Source organism: Schistocerca piceifrons, chromosome X (assembly GCF_021461385.2).
Source record: "Schistocerca piceifrons isolate TAMUIC-IGC-003096 chromosome X, iqSchPice1.1, whole genome shotgun sequence".
Classification (NCBI taxonomy): Eukaryota; Metazoa; Arthropoda; class Insecta; order Orthoptera; family Acrididae; genus Schistocerca; species Schistocerca piceifrons.
In genome coordinates this window covers 203,349,102-203,373,190 of record NC_060149.1, presented here as the reverse complement: position 1 = coordinate 203,373,190, position 24,089 = coordinate 203,349,102, and the positions used below count along the sequence as shown (strand labels likewise).

General features: G+C 39.7%; 1 protein-coding gene across 5 annotated transcripts in view; it reads left to right on the top strand.

Annotated features, from left to right (window-relative positions):
• Positions 1-24,089, top strand: part of LOC124723158 (palmitoyltransferase ZDHHC2) — a 279,047-nt gene that overhangs the window by 160,474 nt on the left and 94,484 nt on the right. For all 5 annotated transcript variants that reach the window (XM_047248352.1, XM_047248350.1, XM_047248353.1 and 2 more), the window contains exons 5-7: positions 882-1,105; positions 1,471-1,600; positions 19,699-19,825. In XM_047248352.1, the coding sequence (XP_047104308.1) occupies positions 882-1,105; positions 1,471-1,600; positions 19,699-19,825 (481 nt within the window). The remainder of the gene's footprint in view (positions 1-881; positions 1,106-1,470; positions 1,601-19,698; positions 19,826-24,089) is intronic.

Here is a 24,089-nt window from a genome sequence, read left to right as displayed (position 1 = left end):
TTCAAACACGATGCTTAACAAGTTTTTCAGTTTTGCTTGTACTTCCTCAAAGTTCTTTCCTTGTGAGGCAATAGCCAGGCCAGATTATAGACATACAAGAAATGAATAATATGTTCTGGTGTTGGCTAATTATTTGCGTATACATGAAATAAAAGAGGCCAGGACACTGCCCTAGGAGTGACCATCCATTTGTTGATACCGTTAACTTTCCCTACTCTCCTGTGTTACATAAAACAGTCTTTTAAATCCAGTACTTTTTTTGAGCTGATGGTGTATGTTGTACAGATTTTTCATGAGCATTCTATGGTTGATAGTGTCATCTGCAGAAGTATCTGAATGAAAGAATGGTGGACAAGGATAAAGACCAGGAGAAAAAAAGCTGATCTGAATTAATGTTGTCCACAGATGGCTGAAACAAAAAGAAGAAAAACAACTAACTCTCTCAGATACATATTTATGCCATATTTCCTGCATTGAATTCTTGAGATTTAACTTAGGTGATAAAAACAAAAATGTGTTCTGTTTATTTACAGCTGAGGATAAATGCATCATCATTTACCTTACAAGTGAAGCTACAGGCACTGAATTGAACACATGAGACACACAATAACACCTTTAAATTAAATCAGTAAAGGTACAAATCTCAGGTGTTTGAGAGAACTGGTGATTTGGTACATGCCCTAGAGATAGTGTGTTCTTCTCATTGCCTGTGCTGTCACTGAGTGAGTGGTGATTATCTTTACTTGATATGTTGTCATTCACTGTTATTTTCTTTTTGTTTCCTAGATATCAGATACTGTGGAAAATGTCAGCACATAAAACCTGACAGAACACATCACTGACATGTTGTCATTCACTGTTATTTTCTTTTTGTTTCCTAGATATCAGATACTGTGGAAAATGTCAGCACATAAAACCTGACAGAACACATCACTGTAGTGCATGTGGTGAATGTGTTCTAAAAATGGATCACCATTGTCCATGGGTTAACAACTGTGTGGCATTTACAAATTACAAATTTTTTATTTTGTTTCTGGGGTATGCACTTCTGTACTGCCTCTTCATCGCATTTACATCATTGCCTTACTTCGTAAGCTTTTGGAAGGTGAGTGCTTTGTTTTTCTATTGCAATTATTCCTGTTTCTGGAATAGATTGTCTTTGTTTCTGGTAAATATTATCTTGTGTAGTTGTGGAACATGCACTGTGCATAGAATATGAAATAAACATTTCCAGAAAGGAAAATACAAACACTTTGCAGCAATAGTGGTGAAATATTATTTTTATTTTTAATGAGCAAATTTCATTCATTCATTCATTTATTTGTGCTTTGTATGTATCATATTATAATTTATATTATTCCTATTTTTCTTAATATAAAAGATATAGCCTCATTTCTGTTACGTATTTTAATAGTTAATTGAAAATTTGAAATTGTTGACCAAATATGAGGAAACGATTTTCTATTTCAGGATGAATTGAAGACTGCTGGAAGATTTCACATATTGTTCCTTTTTTTTGTGGCTGTCATGTTCGCAGTTAGTCTTGCGTCTTTGTTTTCCTACCATTGCTACCTTGTTCTGAAGAACAGATCTACACTCGGTAAGCTTGTATAAGTTTTATGTCATTCTGATCCTCCTTTCTGTTTTGTTTAGCTGAACATTTATACTGGCTCATCATTTAACTTCAAGTTTTGTAACGGGATGTTGAGAAGCCTTCATATTACCTTTTTCTTCCTTTTTTTCTTAAGTTTGCTGAAAGTTTATAAAACTGTAGGCCATTCGTGACACCCAGACTTTTATAGACTAATTAGATTTCTTTTTTTTCTACTGAATGAGATAGTCCAATGGTTAAGACTGAACATACATGCAGGTTTACTCATAAGCACCTCCAGGGTTCTGGAAGACAATTGCATGAATGCATGAAAACTACTAGATGTACAGAAAATACATACACATCAGTAGATAGAGCACCTGTCAAAGTTTTTAACTCACTTTACTGGTGCTGATGTGTCAGCAGCTCACTTTGGAAATCTGTTTATTGGGTTGCCTATCTGCAGGGACTAAGTAATTAAATTCGACAATATGCAGTGGGCGATTTGTCTAAATGTACTGATACATGTGTCTCCTATTGGTTCAATCTGCAACTATATCACACTTGAAAAGATGTTTTACCCACTGATATGTGCTGTATTTCTGTATACTGCATAGTTTTCGCACAGTCAGCTTCCGAAACCAGGGAAGTATCCTGTATTTGGGAGAAGTGTGATTCAAGTGCTATGTAACTAGCCTCATTTAGATTTTCCAATTTTGCTAAAACACTTAAGGTGAATAGTGAGGGTCTTCCCTCAAGATTTCTGCAAATGAATTCCTGCCACATCTCTGCCCACCTAGTGATATATGCCTCTGCATCCTTACATTTGTCCTCTAGCCGTCCCTGCTTAGGCAGTTTTGAGACATTTATACTCCTTCGTGCCTGCTTCATTTACTGCATTTTTATATTTCCTTCTTTCATCAGTTAAAATCTATACCTCTTCTGTTACCCAAGTATTTCTACTAGCCCTCATCTTTTTACCTACTTGATCCTCTGCTGCCTTCACTATTTCATCTCTCAAAGCTACCCATTCTTTTTCTATTGTATTTATTTCCCCCATATTTGTCAATTGTTCCCTAGTGCTCTCTCTGAAACACTCTACAACCTCTGGCTCTTTCAGTTTATCCAGACCCCATCTCCTTAAATTTCCACCTTTTTGCAGTTTCTTCAGTTTTAATCTACAGCTTATAACCAACAGACTGTGGTCAGAATCCACATCTGCCCCTGGAAATGTCTTACAGTTTAAAACCTGGTTCCTAAATCTGTGTCTTACTATTGTGTAATCTATCTGAAACCTTCCAGTATCTCCAGGCCTCTTCCACGCATATGACCTTCTTTCATGATTCTTAAACCAAAGCTATGATTGAGTTATGCTGTGTGAAAAATTGTACCAGGCAGGTTCCTCTTTCATTCCTTACCCCCATTCCATATTCACCCACCACTTTTCCTTCTCGTCCTTTTCCTACTATCGAATTCCAGTCCCCCATGATTATTAAATTTTCGTCTCCCTTCAGTGTCTGAATAACTTCTTTTATCTCGTCATACATTTCTTCATTCTCCTCCACAGTATGCCTATGAATCACTGGCGACAGTGTGCAGACATCCCAGGGGAGTGTTTATTGTTCACAAAATGTGTCAACACTACATGAAATGCAGATATAAGTTACTAAGTTACTAATAACACTAACACAGGTAATGCATATGCACGGAATCTATGTATATATTTGCACACTGTTCTACACTGCTAGAGGAGAAATTGATTCTAAGTCATCTTGATGCTCTAGTGTTCTTACAGGGAAGGGAACTTCCCCCACCATGACTGCTGTTTTTTTTTTTTTCTCCAAACATTTCCTGTCCAGTTCGTTTATGTGAGAAGACAAAATAATTTCACTGAGTTCGTGTTCATATAGTACAGTTATTTTCAGTTTATTAAATGCGTACTTATTTGCAGTTGTTGAGTGAGCTGTTGCGTAAAAAGGCTCAACAGCTGGAGCTGTCACTTGTCTGCCACACTGAAGATCCTGTTCCAAGTGTAACATGCTGTCCATATGTGTTTGACAGTGTCAATTTCATTATGTCCACTATCACTGTCTGGAATACTTTGCACAGCATGAGGTCTAGCAAATTCATCACCACAGCCTCAACTCTCCAAGATTATGAAGAGGCCCAGATTGTGCGGCCCCTCCTGCCGGAGGTTAGTCCTCCCTCGGGCATGGGTGTGTGTGGTGTTCTTTGCTCAAATCAGTTTAGGTAGTGTGTAAGTCTAGGGACCGATTACCTCAGCATTTTGGTCCCCTAGGAATTCACACACATTTGTCTCCCTCTGCAAAAAAAGTATGTCACCTAGTTTTACAGAAATTCAGGTATTCAAATGCAAGTCAAGTGATGCACAAAAGCAGATTTCCGCTCTACACGTGTACATGATCAGTACCATTCCATCAGACCTAATCACACCCGTCTTGGAAGATTCACTGTGGATGTGTGATAAGTTGCTCCATTTGGTCCAGCCCACTTTATAAGTGCCAGCAATTCATGAATGGGAAAGTTTTATGCTGTCTGCCAGTAACACAATTAATGATGAAAGAAGTGCAGTAACCTTTTGGTCGTCCTTACAGTATGCTGTCAATGATAGACAGCAATAAGGTGCCACCTTTACTAATCCAACCCCTTTCTCAAGTACACTACATAGGTTACTCATCACTAGATGAACACTAGATCAGTGAAGTTATTTTGTCTACTCACATAAGAGAACTGGACAGGAAATGCTGAGGTGGTTTAGTCTGTCTGTAAATTGAAAGGTAAGCAGTGCTCAGGGTGTGGGAAGTTGTCTTTACCAGAAGAACACTACAGTATCCATACAGGCTGACTAAGAATCAATTTCTCCTGTAGTAGTGTATTAGAACAGTTACAGGGATGTGTGTAGAGTCTGTGCAGATGCATTGCCTACAGTAGTAGTAAGTGATTCGTTAGGCATACTGTGGAAGGCCTGTATGACTTTGTGAAACAACCTGTAGATGCCTTATGTGATGTAGTGGGATAGATATAGTGGGAGCTCACTTGTTTGACCTGCGGTATGCAGACCTATGAATGAGGGAAGTGCATGAACACAATCCAATGATCTACCTTCCCTCACACTTCTACCACACATCTCTCTCCCCTCCACTCCATTACACTCCCTGGAACACAATGAATGCTTACTGTGGCTCTAATGCACTTCGATGTAGTACACACATTTAGTACTTGTTTTCGACCCACTTCATTTAAACATAAACACTAATTTTGTACTGTTGGAACAATGTTTTCAATAATCTGCGATGCCATTAGATGAACACATGGGCAACATCTTTCCAGTAGTAGAGCGGTCTACACCTATACTCTGCAAACCAGTGTGAAGAGCATGGTAGGGAGTACGTCCAATTGTACTTGTTATTAGGGCTTTTTCCCTTTCAATTCACGTATGGAGTATGGGAAGAAAAGTGGCTTAAATGCATCTGTTCATGCTGTACTTAATGCAATCTTGCCTTCACAATTACTTTGAGAGCAATGCATAGGAGATTGTAATAAATTTCTAAATTTGTTACTTAGTTGATTCCAGAAATTTTCTAAGTAGATTTTCATTGTATAATTTGTCTGTATTTGTGTGACTGCTAGCTCAGTTCTTTCAGCATCTTTCACTCAGGTATTTTATGAGTTGATTGATTCAGACTGTGACTCGCTGATATTGTAATGGTGTACTACCTTGGGAAGGTGTGAGCAAGTGGCTCTCTGCTGGAGGTGAGTGGAGGAGCAGACGATGGAGTCAGCTAATCTGTTGCCAAAACTCTTCAGTAAAAATCATACATTAATGTACAGCAGTATATCTGCAGCTGGCGGGCAACAGGCAGTGGACGACATTCCTCAGACATGAGCACTTCGGTACGGATACACTGGCAGAGTGAAACATGGCGGCAGGACAGCTACGAGACAGCTGGTAGTTAGGGCTAGACAGGCATGCCTAGCCTGCAGAGCTGCGGCAGGTGACAGCGGTCTCCCATGGCATGGAGTTGATTGAAACTAACTGTGTTGCCTGAACCCTGGAGGTGGCAGCAGATTGCTGGCAGTCAGATTACAGTCATTGGTTTACGGTCCAAATATCATAGTCAGGGCTGCATCGTAAATTCGGCAACGACTGGTGTGTCCTAATATGGCTCTGTTGTACCAATGATAAAATACTGGTTCCCAGCACTGAGTTTGTGGAAAAGCCAATTTTCTGTGTCATTTGGAAACCTCTGGAACAGAGGCCCATGACCAGTGTCCGGCTGTTGTCATGCAGCAGTCTGTCACTATCCCACACTCATCTGACACCTCAAGGAAGTGGACAGCAGCTTCTGCTGATGTTGATGTGTTGGCAGGAGCATTGACTGGCTGCCAGGCTGTCACTATGTTCTCACTACAGTTCTGAGCAGCTTTACAAGCCAGTGAAGTTCATATGAATTTTGGAAGTTGAGAAATAAGGCATCTACCTAACTGCTCTGATCTGTGACTTTTTGTATGTTATGTGAGAAAAGTGAGAGTTGGGTTTCACATGGTGCTTTTGAATCCATGCTGGTGACATGGAGGAGGTCCTTCTGTTACAGATATCTCATTATGTTTTTTAGCTCTGAATATTTTCTAAGATTCTACAACAAACAGATGTCAAGTATATTAGACAGTAGTTTAGTGGATCACTTCTGCTACCCTTTTTGTTGATGGGTGTGACATGTGATTTCTTTGAACTACTGGGTATGGTTTTTTCTTTAAGGGATCTATGGTAGATTATTGTTAATCTGTAATAGACATAAATATAGTTGCATGTCTCATGAATTTCCCCTTAAAAGGTACAAAAATTTGGTGTATTTTGTAGCTCTTCATGCTTACATGCTTAATGAACTGTGTAACATGTCAGATGTTGTACCAAACATTATTTAGCGGAGTTGCTGGGAAGAATGTGTGGCATATGTTGTGAATCATATAGGGCATCCTTTTTGCAGCTACCAAAATGTAGCTTTTCTTGTGCCTTGAATGTCTACCTAAAGTTCACCTTTGGCTTACATATGACATCAATGAACATTCACATTTATATTCACACTGGATGATAGTTTTGTTTCTTTTTTTCCCTCCCTTTTAGGTGTGTATCACTAGAAATCCAGACTCCACAATGCTCACACAAAACTCCTCAAGCAAAATCACTAAATTAGCACTGACAATTTCCATAGATCCCATTCGATAAATCAAAATGGTGCCAACATTAGTCTCGGACAACAGTGTTGTTAGCAGTTTGTGGGAAAACTACATGTCCTATGCTACCTATGTTAAAGTGCAGTGAGTCTGCACATTTCTTCTCTTCTATTTGCTAGGCAGATGAATTAAAGTATGCAACTGTTAGACATCTCTCTAAGAAAGATGACTCTCAATGTTTGACACTATGAAAGCCAATAACTTTAAAAAAAAAAGTGCATTTCACATGTATTGCACTCAGAAAGGGGTGCACAATGCTGCCACCAAATTTTTTGATTGATTATCCAGTGAAATAAAATGTCTGACAGACAGCATTCAAATGTATTCTTTAAAACATAGCAGATGGCCAGCCCCATGGAAGAGTATGAAGTACGATTCTGCTATCAGGGATAGTTGGGCTGCCTTGGGAAACTTCAGTCACAATTCATCAGCTGACAACCTTGAACCTTTCAAATTCATTGAGCACATGATTAGCACTTTATCAGACAGAGATAAAGTAACAGAAGCAAGAATTCTTAATATCCATATGTGGTTAACAATTATATTAGTGGCAGTAGGAATGATTTATCCAGGTGAATGGCCACGAGAGACATACACGCTGAGATCACTACTCCAGTAGTTGCAGTCTAAATAATGGTGAAATTCATTCACAAAATAAAATCCAATGACAATCTTGATTTTGCATGCCAATACAGATAAGTCTTAGTAGAAGGTCATGGTTGAATCCCGCAGGGCACAGCCATTTTCATTGTATAGGTAGTGTTCAGACAGCTTCGTAATGCAGCACCAGAGATAGACAAAGTGCATTCTGATATGTTGTGCCAGTTAAATAGTGCCTTCAGCTCTTTGTGATTTTTATCAGAATTTGGGAGCAGTACCCTGATACCTGGGTGGAAGCAATTATGAGCCTCTGCCCCAAAACTGAAAAAGATTACACCAATCCAAATAGTTACTGTAGCATAACATGTATCACCTTTTTAGGGAAGACATGTGAATGAATAATCAACAGTCCCTTGTTATAGGCCCTAGGAAACAAATAATTTCTTTCCCACCATCAATATGGTTTCTGGAGGTACACTGTACACTTAATGCAGTTCTCCTGGAGATGGTAATACAGCAGGCCTCTTTGCTCAGTGAATACTAACAGAAACATTGAAGTATTGACGATGGTATGTAATCGGCATCTATTATATTTTGTCAGCCTGGGACATTATCAAAAATTTGTTAGCTAAATTTACCCTTTCACAAAAATAGTTTTCAAGCTAGTGTGGAAATGAGTTCTAAGCAACTACAGTTAATGTTAAAAAGTTTGGGATTATGTGTGAAAATCATAGTAATAAAATTTCCCTTAATAAACGTCTGTACACGGAGGTGACAAAAGTCATGGGATACTTCCTAATATAGTGTCGGACCTCCTTTTACCTGTGATAGTGCAGCAGCTCAATGTGGCATGGATCTAACAAGACATTGGATGTCCCCTACGGAAATATTGATCCATTCTGCCTCTATAACCATATATAACTGCAAAAGTGTTGCCAGTGCAGCATTTTGTGCACAAGATGACCTCTCGATTATGTGCCATAAATGTTTGATAGGATTCATGTCGGGTGATCTGGGTGGCCAGATCATTCACTCGAGTTGTCCAGAATGTTCTTCAAACCAATCGTGAGCAATTGTGGCCCGGTGACATGGTGCATTGTGGTCCATGACAATTCCATTGTTGTTTGGGAATGTGAAGTCGATGAGCGGCTGCAAATGGTCTCCAAATAACAGAACCTAACCATATCCAGACAATGATTGGTGCAGTTGGACCAGGTGACCCATTCCATTCCATGAAAACTCAGCCTACACCATTATGGAGCCACCACCAGCATGCACAGTAAAATTTTTGGCACTAATTTTTTTATAATTATTCACTTTTAGATAACCTGTATCTTCTTGCAATCACTACATTGGAAGCACTTCCTTGCCACTAATTCTTCGAACCAAGCCAACCTAATCCCAACATTGAACCTTGCCACTCCCAGTCCATACCACCATCCAACTGTGACCCTCCCCTCTCCCACCTAACAACCTCTAGTCAGTTTCCAAGAATTCCTTACCTCTGATTTGAGTCTCTATCCTTCCCCAGGTCCCTTCCTAAGAACACAAGCCTTTGAGCAGGAGAAAAGACAGCCATACATCCAGACCTAATTGGCCTCGCTGCAGACAAAGGCACCACCACTGTTGTAATGAGTCGCAGTGGCTACTTGATGGAAGTTCTCCACCAACTGTCTTGAATCCTCCACATATAAGCTCTTCTAGACTGATCCCATATCAGAAGTCCAATGTAACCTCCAGTCCCTACTGAAATTCATAGACCCTTCACAGAACCTGTCACCTGAGTCTTGTCTCCTCTCCTCACTCCAACAATGCTCCGCACACCCACCCTCTATGTTTTCCCGAAAATCCATAAATCTAGCAATCCTGGATGCCCCATTGTCGCTGGCTATTGTGCCCCCACTGAAAGAATTTCCATTCTCGTTGACAGCCACCTCTGTCCAATTGCCCGAGACCTATTTCCCACATCAAAGATACTAAACTGTACCTTCACTGACTTTACACCATCCCCATCCATTTACTGCCTGAATCCCTACTGATCACTGTTGATGCCACCTCCCTATACACCAACATTTGTCATGCCCATGGTCTTCTGCTCTCGAACACTACCTCTCCAGCATCCTTCAAACTCCAAACACACCAGCTCATTTCTTATACCTCATACCACCTATATCCTGACTCAGAACTATTCTTCCTTTGAAGAGAAAGTCTACAAATAAATCTGGTTCCTGCATGGCACCCTCCTACACCAACATATATATCGACCATCTGGAGGAAACCTTCCTAGCCTCCCAAAACTCTCAACTCCTAGTGTGGTTCAGGTTCTTTGATCATATCTTCATGATCTGGACTTGGGGCAGGACACCCTATCCACATTCCTTCACAACTTCAACACCTTTCCTCCCATCTGCTTCACCTGGTCCTCCTGTACCCGACACACCACATTCCTGGACATTGACCTCCACCTCACTGATGGCTCCATCCACATTTTCGACCATATTAAACCCACCACACCAAAACATCCTTCCCATACAGCCTAGCCATCAGTGGTCGAGATACCTGCACTGACAAGAACTCCCTTGCCCAGTATGCTAAAGGCCTACACCTACAGGCAGTAAACCCCCCCCCCCCCCAAACGTAGACTACAAACACATTTAACATGCCATATCCTTACACCCAACCCCCCCTCCCCCATGCAATCCTCCCACCATCCCCAAGAATCAGCTGCAGAGGAACAGCCCTGTCTTCATCCAGTATCATCCTGGACTGGAACAATTGAACCATATCCTTCGCCAGGGCTTTGGTTATATTTCATCCTGTCCTGAAATGAGGGACATTCTATCAAAGACCCGTCACATACCTCCTAAAGTGGTGTCCCATTGCCCACCCAACCTGCACTACAGCCTGGTCCATCCATATGCCACTCCCACAACCAACCACTTGCACAGGATGCAAGACCTGCCCAATCCACCCACCCAGTAGCTCCTACTCCAGTCCTGTCGCAGGCTTATCCTACCCCACCAGAGGCCAGGCCACATGTGAAAGCAACTGTGTTATATACCAATTCTGCTGTAAACACTGCATAGCCTTTTATGCCGGTATGACTACCAACCCTCTGTCCACAAGGATTACAGGCAACCACCAGACTGTTTTCAAGAACAAAACTGACTACCCGGTGACGAAACTTGCAGCTGAGTGCAATGTGCTTAGTTTCAGTGGCTGCTTCAGAACCTCAGTGTTTTGGATCCTTCCCTCCACCACCAGCTTCTTGGAACTATACAGGTGGGAGTTATCTTAAAAGATATCCTTCACGCCCGTACTCATCCTGGCCTCAATCTCAGGTAATGCACTGTCCCATCACCCTCGTTCTGCCTGCTTATGGTAACATGCTTGCCTACCATGCAGTGGACCCAGGTTCGATTCCGGCCAGGTTGGAGATTTTCTCTGCTTATGGACTGGATGTTGTGCTGTCATCATCATCATCATCATCATCATCATCATATCATATCATATCATATCATCACTGACGCGCAAGTTGCCCATGTGGCATCGCCTGAAATAAGACTTGCAACTCGGCATCCGAACTTCCCAGGATGGTTCCTCCTGGCCATCAGTGCCACATGATCATTTCGTTTTTTCCCTCACCCTCCAACCAGCTGTTTTCTTTTTCTCCCAATTCACATCCCCACATTGCCTTCAGTGTGTGCTGCTTCCCACTGGCCTCTGCAGTTGTGCCAGCCCATATACCTGTCACCCCTCCCTCCAACATTCCAAGCCAGCAAATCAGCTGCCTCCCTCTGAGCCACTAGCCACCCACCCTCAGTTCCTTTCCTTGCCTCCATCTCCGTGTCCCTCCAACCACCCCATGTAACACAACCCCCACAACAACCAGTGCACATGCTATAAGAGAGCATCAGGACTGTCATTCTACAGTCTAGCTGGCACAATGTGTGTGTGTGTGTGTGTGTGTGTGTGTGTGTGTGTTTTTACTCCAGCTCGTGAAAAGATAGACTTGAAAGCTAATAAGCTTTCTTTTTTGTTCCTATCAACAACTCAATGCTTCTGCTTTTCAGTGAGTGATCTCCTTTAATCTTGAAGTATTTAGATTCTGCAAGAGCATTCCAACAACACTAGTAGTAACCAATCTGTATTGTTCGTAGGGAGGAAGTTCTCAGGCCTTATCTATTGTGAAAAACTCAAGTGGTTGTCACACCAGAAGGTTCTTGTGACAAAAGCTCTTTGGGGCTCTAAACATATTAAATAGCCCTAGTGGCATAACCTGGGAGAACAGACAGGTCCGCCCTGAAACTTTTTTACACAGCCTTTGTTCAGTCACAATTGTGCTATGTTTGAACCTCTTGTGCTCTTGTAGAACTATACTATTTAAAGACAGTTGATTTCTTTCATCACTTCTTTTGTAATGAGCAGTGATAACATGGGCTTTCAATCAGAGCTTTCTACCTAATGTTAACACCATGGCTGGAGAACTGCTGTTAATCATCCTGCAGAAGTTCCCTGTAGTGAGTGATATGCATATCAGAGCTGGTGAATCCACCAGTCTCCAATCTCATTAGTGAAACAAGCATTCTAAACAACAGAAGGGTAATAAGACCATTTGTGATCTGAACTTGGTGTTGCAGACTTGAATGTTTTAACATTGCTTTGGAACAAATGGTAGTGAGGCCTATGCTGAGCTTGAAAGGCACTGTCTGTCTCTAGAAGCAAATGTTCCTTTGTGTAGGCAAGTTTAGGACTTTAGTGGGCCTGCAAATGTGTCCACACATTTCTGAATGATGAATGCGTTCACTGTAGAAAATATCACCCCTCCCTGGGCCTGGCCTTTACCAGGAGGTATGCAATAGCCCTAATTTGACAAAGTACAAGAAATCTTGTAAATCAGATTGTAATTTAAACAAACATTTGTGTGATTTAGATAAGCATCAAAACTTGATGCAGCTGTGCATGCATGCATATATGCATACATGGTTGTAGTAAAGGGCACAGTTTCCATTGTTCACTAGCCTTTCAAGAAAGGCTTTTGAGGCCTAGGCATTTAGATGAATGTACAGTCTGTGATGCAGAGCTCTATGTGATCCTAAAGGCGCTAATTGTAACAAAAGGAGAATTCACTCAACAAAACTATTACATTATGAGAGAGAATTGCTGGCAACTATCCCAGCTTTTAGAATTATTAGATTATATTAAATTGAGGAAGGTTCAAAAAGCAGGCAACATAGACCACAGGGTGAAAAGGACCCCACTTAAATAAGGTGACTGTACTTTTAGACCCAAATCAGGTACACATAACAAGTATTGATATTTAAAAATTGAAAAGATCTTAATTAAATGTAATAAATTCAGAAGATCACTTTAATTTGCTAGAAAAATTACATTAATTTGTATTTTATTAGTACCTTCTAAGATGGCGTGCGAGCCGGCTGGCTGTACTTATCAGTGCTGTGTATTTTCTTCAGTATGTCAACAGAACATGAAAAAGTTCAAGGCAACAGCACATGAAAAAGTTCAACACAAGTTTCATCATAATTCCCTCTACTCACTAACATTGCTTTAATATTTTCTACAGAATTCTGTGTTTTTTCACTCTCCCATATATTACTCATGTGGGGAAAATACCCTTTCAGTAGCAGCATTAGTGCCAGGAAGGAAAAAGAGAAACTCCTCTAACTTGAATAAATTTGAGAATGGCATATAATTCTGAGAAATCATTTCAACCCATCTTTGAGTTTGCAGGGTGTTGTTAGCAGTCTGTCCACTGAATTTCTCATTGGTGCAAACTGTTGGACACAGGCATTCTCATCACACATTTCATTTTCTGCAAACTGAACACATGCCACAGTTTTCATAACTAGAGAAGCAGTTCTTTCACTATCATCTTACAATTGTATTTGATTTAAAGTAACCCAGTGTAGGATTCCAAGTTCTGGAAACTTTCGTCCATCCACTTTTTTAAGGAGGATAGAACCATTTCATAGAAAAATATTGCAGTGCTGCGGAACCTGCTGGAAGCAGGCCTTCCTCTGTTTCAAGCTTTCCAATAAGTGTTTTAACACTTGGGGGAAGAAACTAGTCTTCAATTTTGGCCTCCAAGGTAGTTTTAAACTTGCTAATACTATCTGTCACTTACATCACTCATATTATAAATTCAGTGTACTATGTACAAAATAATAATTTGTAATACTTGACTTGTTCTATATCCCATAACCTGTTCATATATGCATCTATGCAACTATAAATAAATAAATAAGTAGCATGAGTGACTCTCCAACTTTTTTCACTGCTTCATGAAATGTTGAAGCCTGGCTGTGAAGAGAGCTATGATCCTGCTGAATTATATAATATGCGAAGACCCTCTCGTCCTAACCACACAGTTTGTCAGATATATAAAAAAAAAAAAAAAAAAAAAAAAAAAGTGTAATGTTGGTCTGGATATTTCTGTGGAGACAGCTGTTTCATGTTTATCACTTTTTAAATAGAATGATATCCACATACACTGCAATTTAATGAAAAACTAGAAGCACACATGTGGCATCTCCATTTTCTTTTTGAGTGTGAAGAACTAATGTCACAGAAAAATAGAAATTCTTTTTGAAATTGTTCATTGAAGGAGCACATTAACTACTTTGAACTCATTCTTGCCAGGAAGTATTTTTATTGATGAAGAATATCATCTAAACTTAATTGATGCAATATAACCTAACAGTACGTAGCACACAATACAATCTGATATTATTTTTGCACTTAAGATGACATATGGTGGTAGAAACATGCTTTGTGTCTTGTGCTCAACGATGTAAGTGGGTACTTTTTCAGTAATACATAACCTAAAAATTGAAGTCTTAGTAGTGAATGTGACTGTTTGCAATAATTGTCATATTCATATTTAGAGTTCAGGTCCCTTCTTACACATCTAGATACCTTTAAAAAGTATGTTGTGAATAAAAGTCAGCAACAGTTAATGAAATCTATATTTTTTGAATTTTTTCATGCTGGTCATAAAATGCCTTTGCCTTCTTTGTACACATTACAGAATATTTGTTGGTATTGTTAAGATGTTGCTAGAAGATATTTTCAGGTTGTGGATGCTGAATATACCATTTTCAGCAGGAAAACCTACTAGTATACGGTGCTTATAACACACCAATTTATTTATTTCAATCATAGTTTTATAATTTCAACTTTGACCATTCCACTTATAATTTATGTTTTAAGAAAAGGCTCAGACTTTTATTTTAACTATTGTAAATGTGATTCTGTCTATTATAAAAGGTTTTGCAAAAGCCTGAGACTGTGAAAACAATGGGTTTGTTTATAAACAACTTTTCTGTTACCAGAAATAAAATAAAATCATGATTTTCTTTTATTCATATTGTGCACAATACATTTTGGGAAATGGTTTCTGTTTTCAGTTATGTTTTTTCTTTGTTCTACGCCATTTTGTGTTATGTTTGTGATGTGCTGCTTTGTCTTGTTGACTTTGCTGCAGTGTTTAGTTAGTTGTTTTTTGTATGTAGTTAGTGGCATCATTTGGAAGAACTTGTACTTTTGGTTTCCTTATGGTTCATTTGTGCAGAATCTCGCACATGTTTAACATCACACACACAACTTTCAGTGCACAGTATTTATCCTCGACAAAGTGAAGAATGATGCAAACGCAAAGTGAATCACGGAAGAAAAAGACAAAAACAAATGTATTTCTAGCATCCCATACATAGGCAAAGAGTTTCAAAAAATCACAAAGTAGAAGTAGGGTTTTCTGCATAAAATAAACTAATTCATAATATAAAGCACAATCATGAGCCATACTCAGGCTCTGAAATATACAAAGTAAAATGCCAAGAATGCTCCATGTTCTGCCTAGGACAAACAGGCTGACATTTCAACATCAGGTACACAGAGTACATTGAACCCTACACACACACACACACACACACACACACACACACACACACACACACACACACACACACAGATTGGGAGAAGACTTAATAAAGGGCATGAAATGGATTTGTTAGAAGAACCGGGGATAAATTCACATTACAGAAAATCTGAAGACAATGAGAGAGTGCTCAGAACATTTGTAACAATCAGTGAGCTACCTGTGCACCCATGACTGGCTGTGACTTTAGTAAACCTTAGATTTGTGATGTGTTGTCTGGCTAGTGCCACCAGTCCTTTCTAACTGTGAGCTCCAGTAACCAATGGACAAATTGGCAAATAAAATATCTGATGATACTTGTGCACTGCCTGCACACACAAAACTCAGAAACTTGGGAAATACTAGCAGACTGTTGATGCTCTTCAACTGTTAGTGCCACTGTGTCATGTCTTTGTTGCAGAAGCCCTTAATTAATTAGTTAATTATGATTCTTGTTTTTGATCTAATTTAATCTACTTTCATGTCCCATTGCACAGTGGCCAGAATAGCATTGCCTTGACCTCACATGAAATTGCTGAATCTAGCTGTGAGTTAAGTTTTTCTTTTTTTTTTCAGTGATATATTATGTGGCATAGTGTACTGCTATGGTACTATGGGAGACAGTTGAAGTAGTAGTAGTAAAGTCTTAACCACTTAGTGTTCTGTGAACAAAGCTAGTGTATAAGTGTGGAGAAAGCTTGGGTCTTGTAACTTACACTGCTATACAACTTTAATCTATTCCAAAGCACTGATAACACTCCCCCTAGGGGACTCTCAACTATTTTGGGAGTACGTGCTTGGCGCATATGGGGTCTCTGCCCTAGCAGTACTCCTTCCTTTTCCATGCTGCATCCTCGTACTATTCTTAATCCCCTCCTTTTGGGAGCAGGTCTGGTGTAAAGTCGGGTAAACGAAACTTGTGAAAGTATCATTTTTCCCTTTCTCTCCTTTGTTGTTCTGCCTTCTCCTTTCCTTCCTGAACTTCGGCATTTGAAATCTCCCTTTTTGTCTTTTTTCCTCGCTGTGCACGCTTGAAGGTTGCTTCATGCATTTGACACGTAAAGGGTGACTGCGTAATGTGTAACTCCCAGCACCAGGATTGACAGGTAGGGCTATTGCGTACCTCCTGGTAAAGGCCAGGCCCAGGGAGGGGTGATATTTTCTACAGTGAACGCATTCATCATTCAGAAATGTGTGGACACATTTGCAGGCCCACTAAAGTCCTAAACTGGCCTACACAAAGGAACATTTGCTTCTAGAGACAGACAGTGCCTTTCAAGCCCACAAACTGCTTAAGGCCAAGCTTCCATGAATACTCTTTTGTGTAGAGGCACATTGAACACTGAATTCTTGACGTGTTGTCACATGGCTGACTGATGGTATAACTGAAGGAGATATCAGACATTATCTATCTGATCGTGGCATAACTGCAGCCCATTGGGTTGTGTAAAGGGTTGATGCAGAATTCGTGCCTACTCGCACCCTTTTCTTAACGTTCAGTCATGTGGAGCTCCCATTGAAGATGAAGATGAAGGTGGACTATAAAGTCATTAACATTGGACCCTACATACTAAACTCAATGTGTTGCTTCCAATGTCAGCGTTATAACCATACTCCTGTAAAAACACAGCCAAATGTGTAACTTGTAGCAAGGATATTCATGAGGGAGATTACCCTCCTCCTCCTCCTCCTCCTCCTCCTCCTCCTCCTCCTCTAGATACCATCTTCTAGACCAGTGCTCGATTTTTGCTGCAGAGCTTTCTGCTCTCTACTGGTCCACCCAGTACATTCGATGACACAGGCTTCTTAGTTGTGTATTGTGTGTTCCAGTTCACTTACGAGGGAACCTCCCCATCGCATCCCCCCTCAGATTTAGTTATAAGTTGGCACAATGGATAGGCCTTGAGAAACTGAACACAGATCTATCGAGAAAACAGGCAGAAGTTGTGTGGAACTATGAAAAAATAAGCAAAATATACAAACTGACTAGTCCATGCGCAAGATAGGCAACATCAAGGAGAGTCTGAGCTTGGGAGCACTGTGGTCCCGTGGTTAGCATGAGCAGCTGTGGAACGAGAGGTCCTTGGTTCAAGTCCTCCATGGGGTGAAAAGTTTAACTTTTTATTTTCAGACAATTATTATCTGTCCATCTGTTATGTTTTCATCACTTTTTTGGGACATCCACAGGAAAACCCTGAATCGGTCAAGGTAGAAGAATCTTTTTACCCATTCGGCAAGTGTACAAGTTAGGTGGGTCGACAACATATTCCTGTCATGTGACGCACATGCCGTCACCAGTGTCATATAGAATATATCAGACGTGTTTTCCTGTGGAGGAATCGGTTGACCTATGACCTTGCGATCAAATTTTTCAGTTCCCATTGGAGAGGCATGTCCTTTCGTCTACTAATTGCACGGTTTTGCGGTGCGGTCGCAAAACACAGACACTAAACTTATTACAGTGAACAGAGACGTCAATGAATGAACGGACAGATCACAACTTTGCGAAAATAAGGAAAGTAAGCTTTTCACTCGAGGGAAGACTTGTACCAAGGGACCTCTCATTCCGTAGCTGCTCACGCTAACCATGGGACCACCGCGCTCCTGAGCTCAGACTCTCCTTGATGTTGCCTATCTTGTGCATGGACTAGTCAGTTTGCATATTTTGCCTATTTTTTTCATAGTTCCACACAACTTCTTCCTGTTTTCTCGATTGATCTGTGCTCCGTTTTTCAAGGCCTATCCACTGTGCCAATTTACAACTAAATCTGAGGGGGGTGCGATGGGGAGGTTCCCTTGTTAGTACCATTCAGAGCCTCTGTGTACTATACATATACCACTCCTTAGTACAATGAATCCACCAATGCCTCCACTCACTCACTCACTCACTCACTCAGTCACTCGCTGCTGGTGGAGCCAACGTGATGTTCGTGTGATTCTCAGGTCGCCTCAGAATGTCAGGGAATGAAGCTATTGATACTGCTACCAAGGCTGCTGGCAGACTGGCTAGACCTTTTAGCTATTCTGTCTCTTCAGATGATCTCTGTGTTGCTGCATGTAGGAACATAATGTCTCTCTGTCATGAACAATATTCTTCTCTATATGAAGACAAATTCTGGGAAATTAAACACCTCCCATCAGCTTGGACAACTTCCCCTTGCCCCCCTCCTCATGAGGAGATACTTTTAGCTCGGCTATGTGTTGGGCACTGTTGTTTCAGTCACTGCCATTTGGTAGGTGGAGATCCCGCACCACTGTGCTTACTGCAACTAACCATGGACGGTGTGCCATTTTCTGACTCATTGCCGATTTTATAACTGTTTACATTTTAATGTGTGTTTTCCATCTCAATTGTCAGATATTTTAGCAGATACAGCTTGAACCATAGATTGAGTTTTAATTTTTATTCATCATAGTAATATGGTGAAGGAAATTTGATTTTAAATTGTTTGAACATCCTCCTAAAAGGGGAAGTGATTGTTTTTAGTTATCTCTCAGCTACAGTCGATTAGGCCCTGAGTATTATAAACTCCAGCTTTTCCAGTAATTGACCATTCACAAGTTATGACACAGATGCTTATGACCTCAGCTGTTTTGCGTCCTGTGACTACTACTACTACTACTACTACTACTACTACTGATGATAACAATGCACATCACACCACTGAACAAAAGTTATCCAATTGAAATGGGTAATGTGTAAAATATAGTTTCTCTCAACTATATCAGTTTTACAGTATGATTAAAAATTGGAAAGGATATGTGATGATAAGAATTGTGCTCTGTGTTGCGATGCAACCACAGCCAACTTGGCAGCTATGATACTGATGGATGATTTAAAATGGTTGTTTTCAATTGTTAAGTTTGTAATATACAGCTTGTGCAGGTGTCCTGTGACTATGAAATGGTGTAAAGGTTTCCTTAAAAACATAGTTTTCAGCTCATTTTGGTTTTAAGCCATTATTTCTGATAATACATTGCCACCTCGCGCAATTTATTCTTTGATTATAATGTTTATATGAGAGGTTCATGTTGGCTTGAAACAGAACTTCCTCTTACAGAAGTTCATGCAAGGGCTTGAGTTATTTTCCTCAGGTGAAAGATTGACACAATAACAACGTATCAGAATTTTATTAGGAGCAATAAATTTTAAGATTGATGTCAATGGTATTAGTGGTGAAAAAACTGAAAGAATGAGCTGAATGAGAGTTAACAGAAACTATTTAATATTTTGATTAGAATTTTCCGTCTTTTGAGGCTTCACAGAAGAAGAAGAAAAATAATGTTACCATTTTTTCCTAATTTTTGTCTTCAGAGGCCTTTAGACCTCCGGTTTTTCGTACGGGTGCTGACAAAGATGGGTTCAGCTTGGGGACATATAACAACTTCCAGGAAGTTTTTGGAGACAACAGGAAACTCTGGTTCTTACCTGTTTTCACAAGGTATGTTTACTATTACAGAAGAATGAATATTTTTCTCCCTGCCACATATCTGTAGAATCATATAGTGTGAACTGTTATGTAGACATATAAAACTGATTTCATTTTGAAGTTAATATCTTCTGGGTTATTAGGCTGTGTCATATTTCCTCTAAAATAATTGACATTTTGACCCATCTGCTGAGAGCTTTCTCAGGATCTTCCTGTGTCCACTACTGCTAGAACACTGTCAGAGACCAGTGTCATGTTCTCTTATAAAGGGGAGTTTTCCTGCATTTATGCTGGAGAAGTGGTAATATTCATTAAAATTCTTATGGCTACTATTGGTGGACCATCATCATAGGTTAATATTCCCACTCTGATGCAGAAGAAGAGGTGTTATTGGCTAAACTCTTGTGGATACTATTGATAGCCCCCATATTACCACTTCTCCAGCATGAATGCAACACTAATCTTTGACAGTGTTGTAGCAGTAGTGAACACTGGAAGATCCCAGCAGAGGGTTTGAAACATCGATTATTTTAGAGGAAATAGGATGTGGTTTAATGACCCAGAAGATTTTAACTTCAGTGACAATGGCCACGAAAGCCTGCAGACTTAAATGCAACTCATAAACTGATATCAGTGTAACTGATACTTCTAATTGGTACAAACTTTATTGTCAACCTTGAAATTAGGATGCAGTGCATGCTAAAAGTAAATTACCTGTCAAATATGTTTTGTGTCCACGTATAAGGAACATAGTAATAAAATAAATTTCCCAACTCTGTTCCCTGGGAAAGGATATCCATTTTCAATTTCAACTGATGACACAATAATGAAGACTCGTACAGATATGAGAAAATGTAGGCCGATGGAAAATCTGTGTTGTACTAACTTGGCTCTGTAATGTGTTGACTGTATTTAGTTCACACACAGATTAAAATGCTGATAAATAAGATTGTTTACAACAAAGGAGGAGAAAAGAGAGAACACGGCCCATTAAAGGGCAGTTTGCTCCCTACTAGTGTTATGGAAAACATGATGTGTAACCTAGTAGCAACATGCATCAAGACAGACAAACTGACAACCTGCTGTTTTCTTCAGGAAAGTATCAGTCACAGATAATTATTTTTTTCATAAATTATATGTCTAAGTGCTTCTGTTTTTTGGCCACCACTTTTCTTCATATTCAGCAACAATTAGTAAAAGGTCCACAAGTCTTGTTGATTCATATCAATAATGTTTAACTAATAATGGCACATTATTTAAAAAATTCTGTTTTCAGGTTGCACAGGCATCATTTCGACGATACACTATTTTTTTAAAAAAATAAAAACTATCTCTTGATGACAAAATTTTAGTGAACCTGATTTGGATAACAAAGTTTTTTGTACCATGGCAAATCAACAAATCGGATACTATGATAAATCTCATAAACATAACATGATCTGTACGTACAGTTACTTGTTCATTGAACAAGTAGCTTGACCTCAGATTTGAACATTCCGAAGTGAATGACATTTGTTCAATAGTACCTCACTGCACTAATCATAACATCTGTATTAGCACTGTTCTTTAATAGAACCTACTGCTGCCAACTGGTACTTTGTGTGTACAAGACAAAGATTGTCTTCGTCAATGCATGATCTCTGTATTGCTAGCAATTGATACTCTAAGACAAAAAACTGACCCATCATGAAGGAATTACCTGAATGGGGTGGAAATCATTAGATGTACTCTTCTGACATTGCCAACTTGGGGGTGATCTGTAGTATTATGAATACTGAATCTTGGCTGTTGAAAATTTATTCAGTATTCAAAAACAGTGTATGTGATGTACATGTACAAACAAACAAATGATTACAATTTCAGAAAAATTGGATGATTTATTCAAGGGAAAAAGCTTGAGAAATTTAGCAGATGTCCACCTCTGGCCCTTATGCAAGCAGTTATTCAACTTGGCATTGATTGATAGAGTTGTTGGATGTCCTCCTGAGGAATATCATGCCAAATTCTGTCCAACTGGCACATTAGATAATCAAAATCCCGAACTGGTTGGAGGGCTCTGCCCCTAATACTGCAGACATTCTCAGTTCGGGAGAGATCAAGTGATCTTACTGGCCAAGATAGGGTTTGGCAAGCATGAAGACAAGCAGTAGAAACTCCCACTTCATGCAGGTGGGTGTTATCTTGTTGAAATGTAAATCCAGGATGGTGTGCCATGAAGGGAAACAAAACGGGGTGTAGAATATTATTGACACTCCACTGTGCTGTAAGAGTGTCAAAAGTGACAACCAAAGGGGTCCTGCTATGAAATGAAATGAAATGAAATGAAATGACACCCCAGACAATCCTTCCTAGTTGTCGAGCCATACAGCGGGCAACAGTCAGGTTGGTATCCCACCGCTATTCAGGATGTCTTGAGCCACATCTTCACTGGTCATCGTGGATCAGTTCAAAGCATAACTGATCAATGAAGACAATTATACTCCAATCAGTGAGGTTCCAAGCCAAAGGTGAGTCTGGAGGCACATTGGACAGTGGTGGGATACCAACCTGTCACTGGCCATACGGCTCAGTGACCAGGAGAGTTCAATCTCATTTGGATAATTCCTTCATGGTGTGTGTTTTTTGTCTCAGAGTGTATTAGTAGTCCAAATAGTTCTTCAGATGGCAGATGTATGCAGTCTACAAATAGAATGAAAAAGCTACTTTATCTCAAAGAAGAGAGAATGGGTTGTACAAAAAGCAAATGAGATCCTGCATGCAAGTAGGTACAAATATATAAGACACAATGAAAGTAAATGGGAAAAAATAAATGCTGAACAAAAGACGCACACACAAAGAAATGAAGTAATATGTTGACTGTTAATAGTCATTAAAATTCAGAAGTAGCTTTTTACTGAAAATCAAAAATATTTGTTTAGTGATTGGATAGAAAGTCTAATAGGAGAAATCAGAAGGAACAAAGGTTATAGCTAGCATTAGGAAAAACCAAATGAGGTAGTGTAGTGGTTAGCACACTGGGTTCGCATTCAGGATGACGATGGTTCAAACCCGCATTCAGGCATCCTGATTTAGGATTTCCATGGTTTCTCTAAATTTCTTATGGCAAATGTGGGATGGTTACTTTGAAAGAGCATGGCTATTTTCCTTCTCCGTCCTTATCTGATCTGAGCTTGAGCTCCATCTCTAATGACCACGTTTGTCATCAGGATCTTTAAACACTGATCCTCCTCCTCTAACATTAGGAAGAAAATGTTTTACTTTATGGCCACGTTCAGTGATATTTTTTTGCAGATTTTGGTGTCAATTTTCCCAAATTTAGGTATTTCTTTTTGTGCTTCATACACATTGACAGCATTCTCTCACTCCACTACTTCCAATAGTCCCAGGACTATTTTGTGATATGGGTGACATAAATCCTTTCCATTGTGCAGCAGTCTGCCAGTTCCAGGAGATTTTTGAGATACATGACAAATGTTAAACTTCTGCAATGCAGGACTCATTACAATTTTAGCCCATCTCTACCTGCTTTTAAATGTCAGAGCTGAACATCTGTGTGATCCCCCCCCCCCCCCCTCTTTAGACAAAAGACTTCACAAAAGACCTGCGACCAGCTCTGAGCTTCAGTACTAAATGGTAATACACTTGTCTTGGTTGCCATTTTTTTAACCATCTCATGGCAAGGTTCAGAAAAACCTCATCATCAGACCTGTGGTATGAAATCAATGGTGCAGTGAAGCTGAGAATCGTAGTGTTAAAATCAATACAAAGTTTCTTCTTGCTTCCTGGATCTACATACATACTCCACAAAAAATGATGTGTGATGAGGGGTGCATTGCAGAACTACTAGTTATTTTCTTTCCTGTTCCAATTGCAAATGGAGCAAGGGAAAAACAATTTTTATATGCCTTCATATGAGCCCCAGTCAGCTTCAAATAGTGGTTCTCTAAATTTTCTAAATAACATTCCTAAAAAATCAGGTTACCTTCCATTCAGAAGGCTGTTGCATGCAGTGACTGTTATACTGACTTTTAAATAATAGAGTTCAGCTATCGGTCATTCTTTTAAAATTTTATTGGCAGTTCTAGATTTCAGCTAGAAACTAGTTCATTGAATTCAATGAACTGTGGAATTCAATGAAATGAGTACATTTTTAGATCACTTTGGCAGGCCCTCATAAACTAAACATACTTGACTGCAAGAAAAATGCTTTGTTTCAGGCAGTAAAAAGGCAGACTAGGTAGTGGACGTAAGAAAATGCAAGAGGAAATGTGTGACA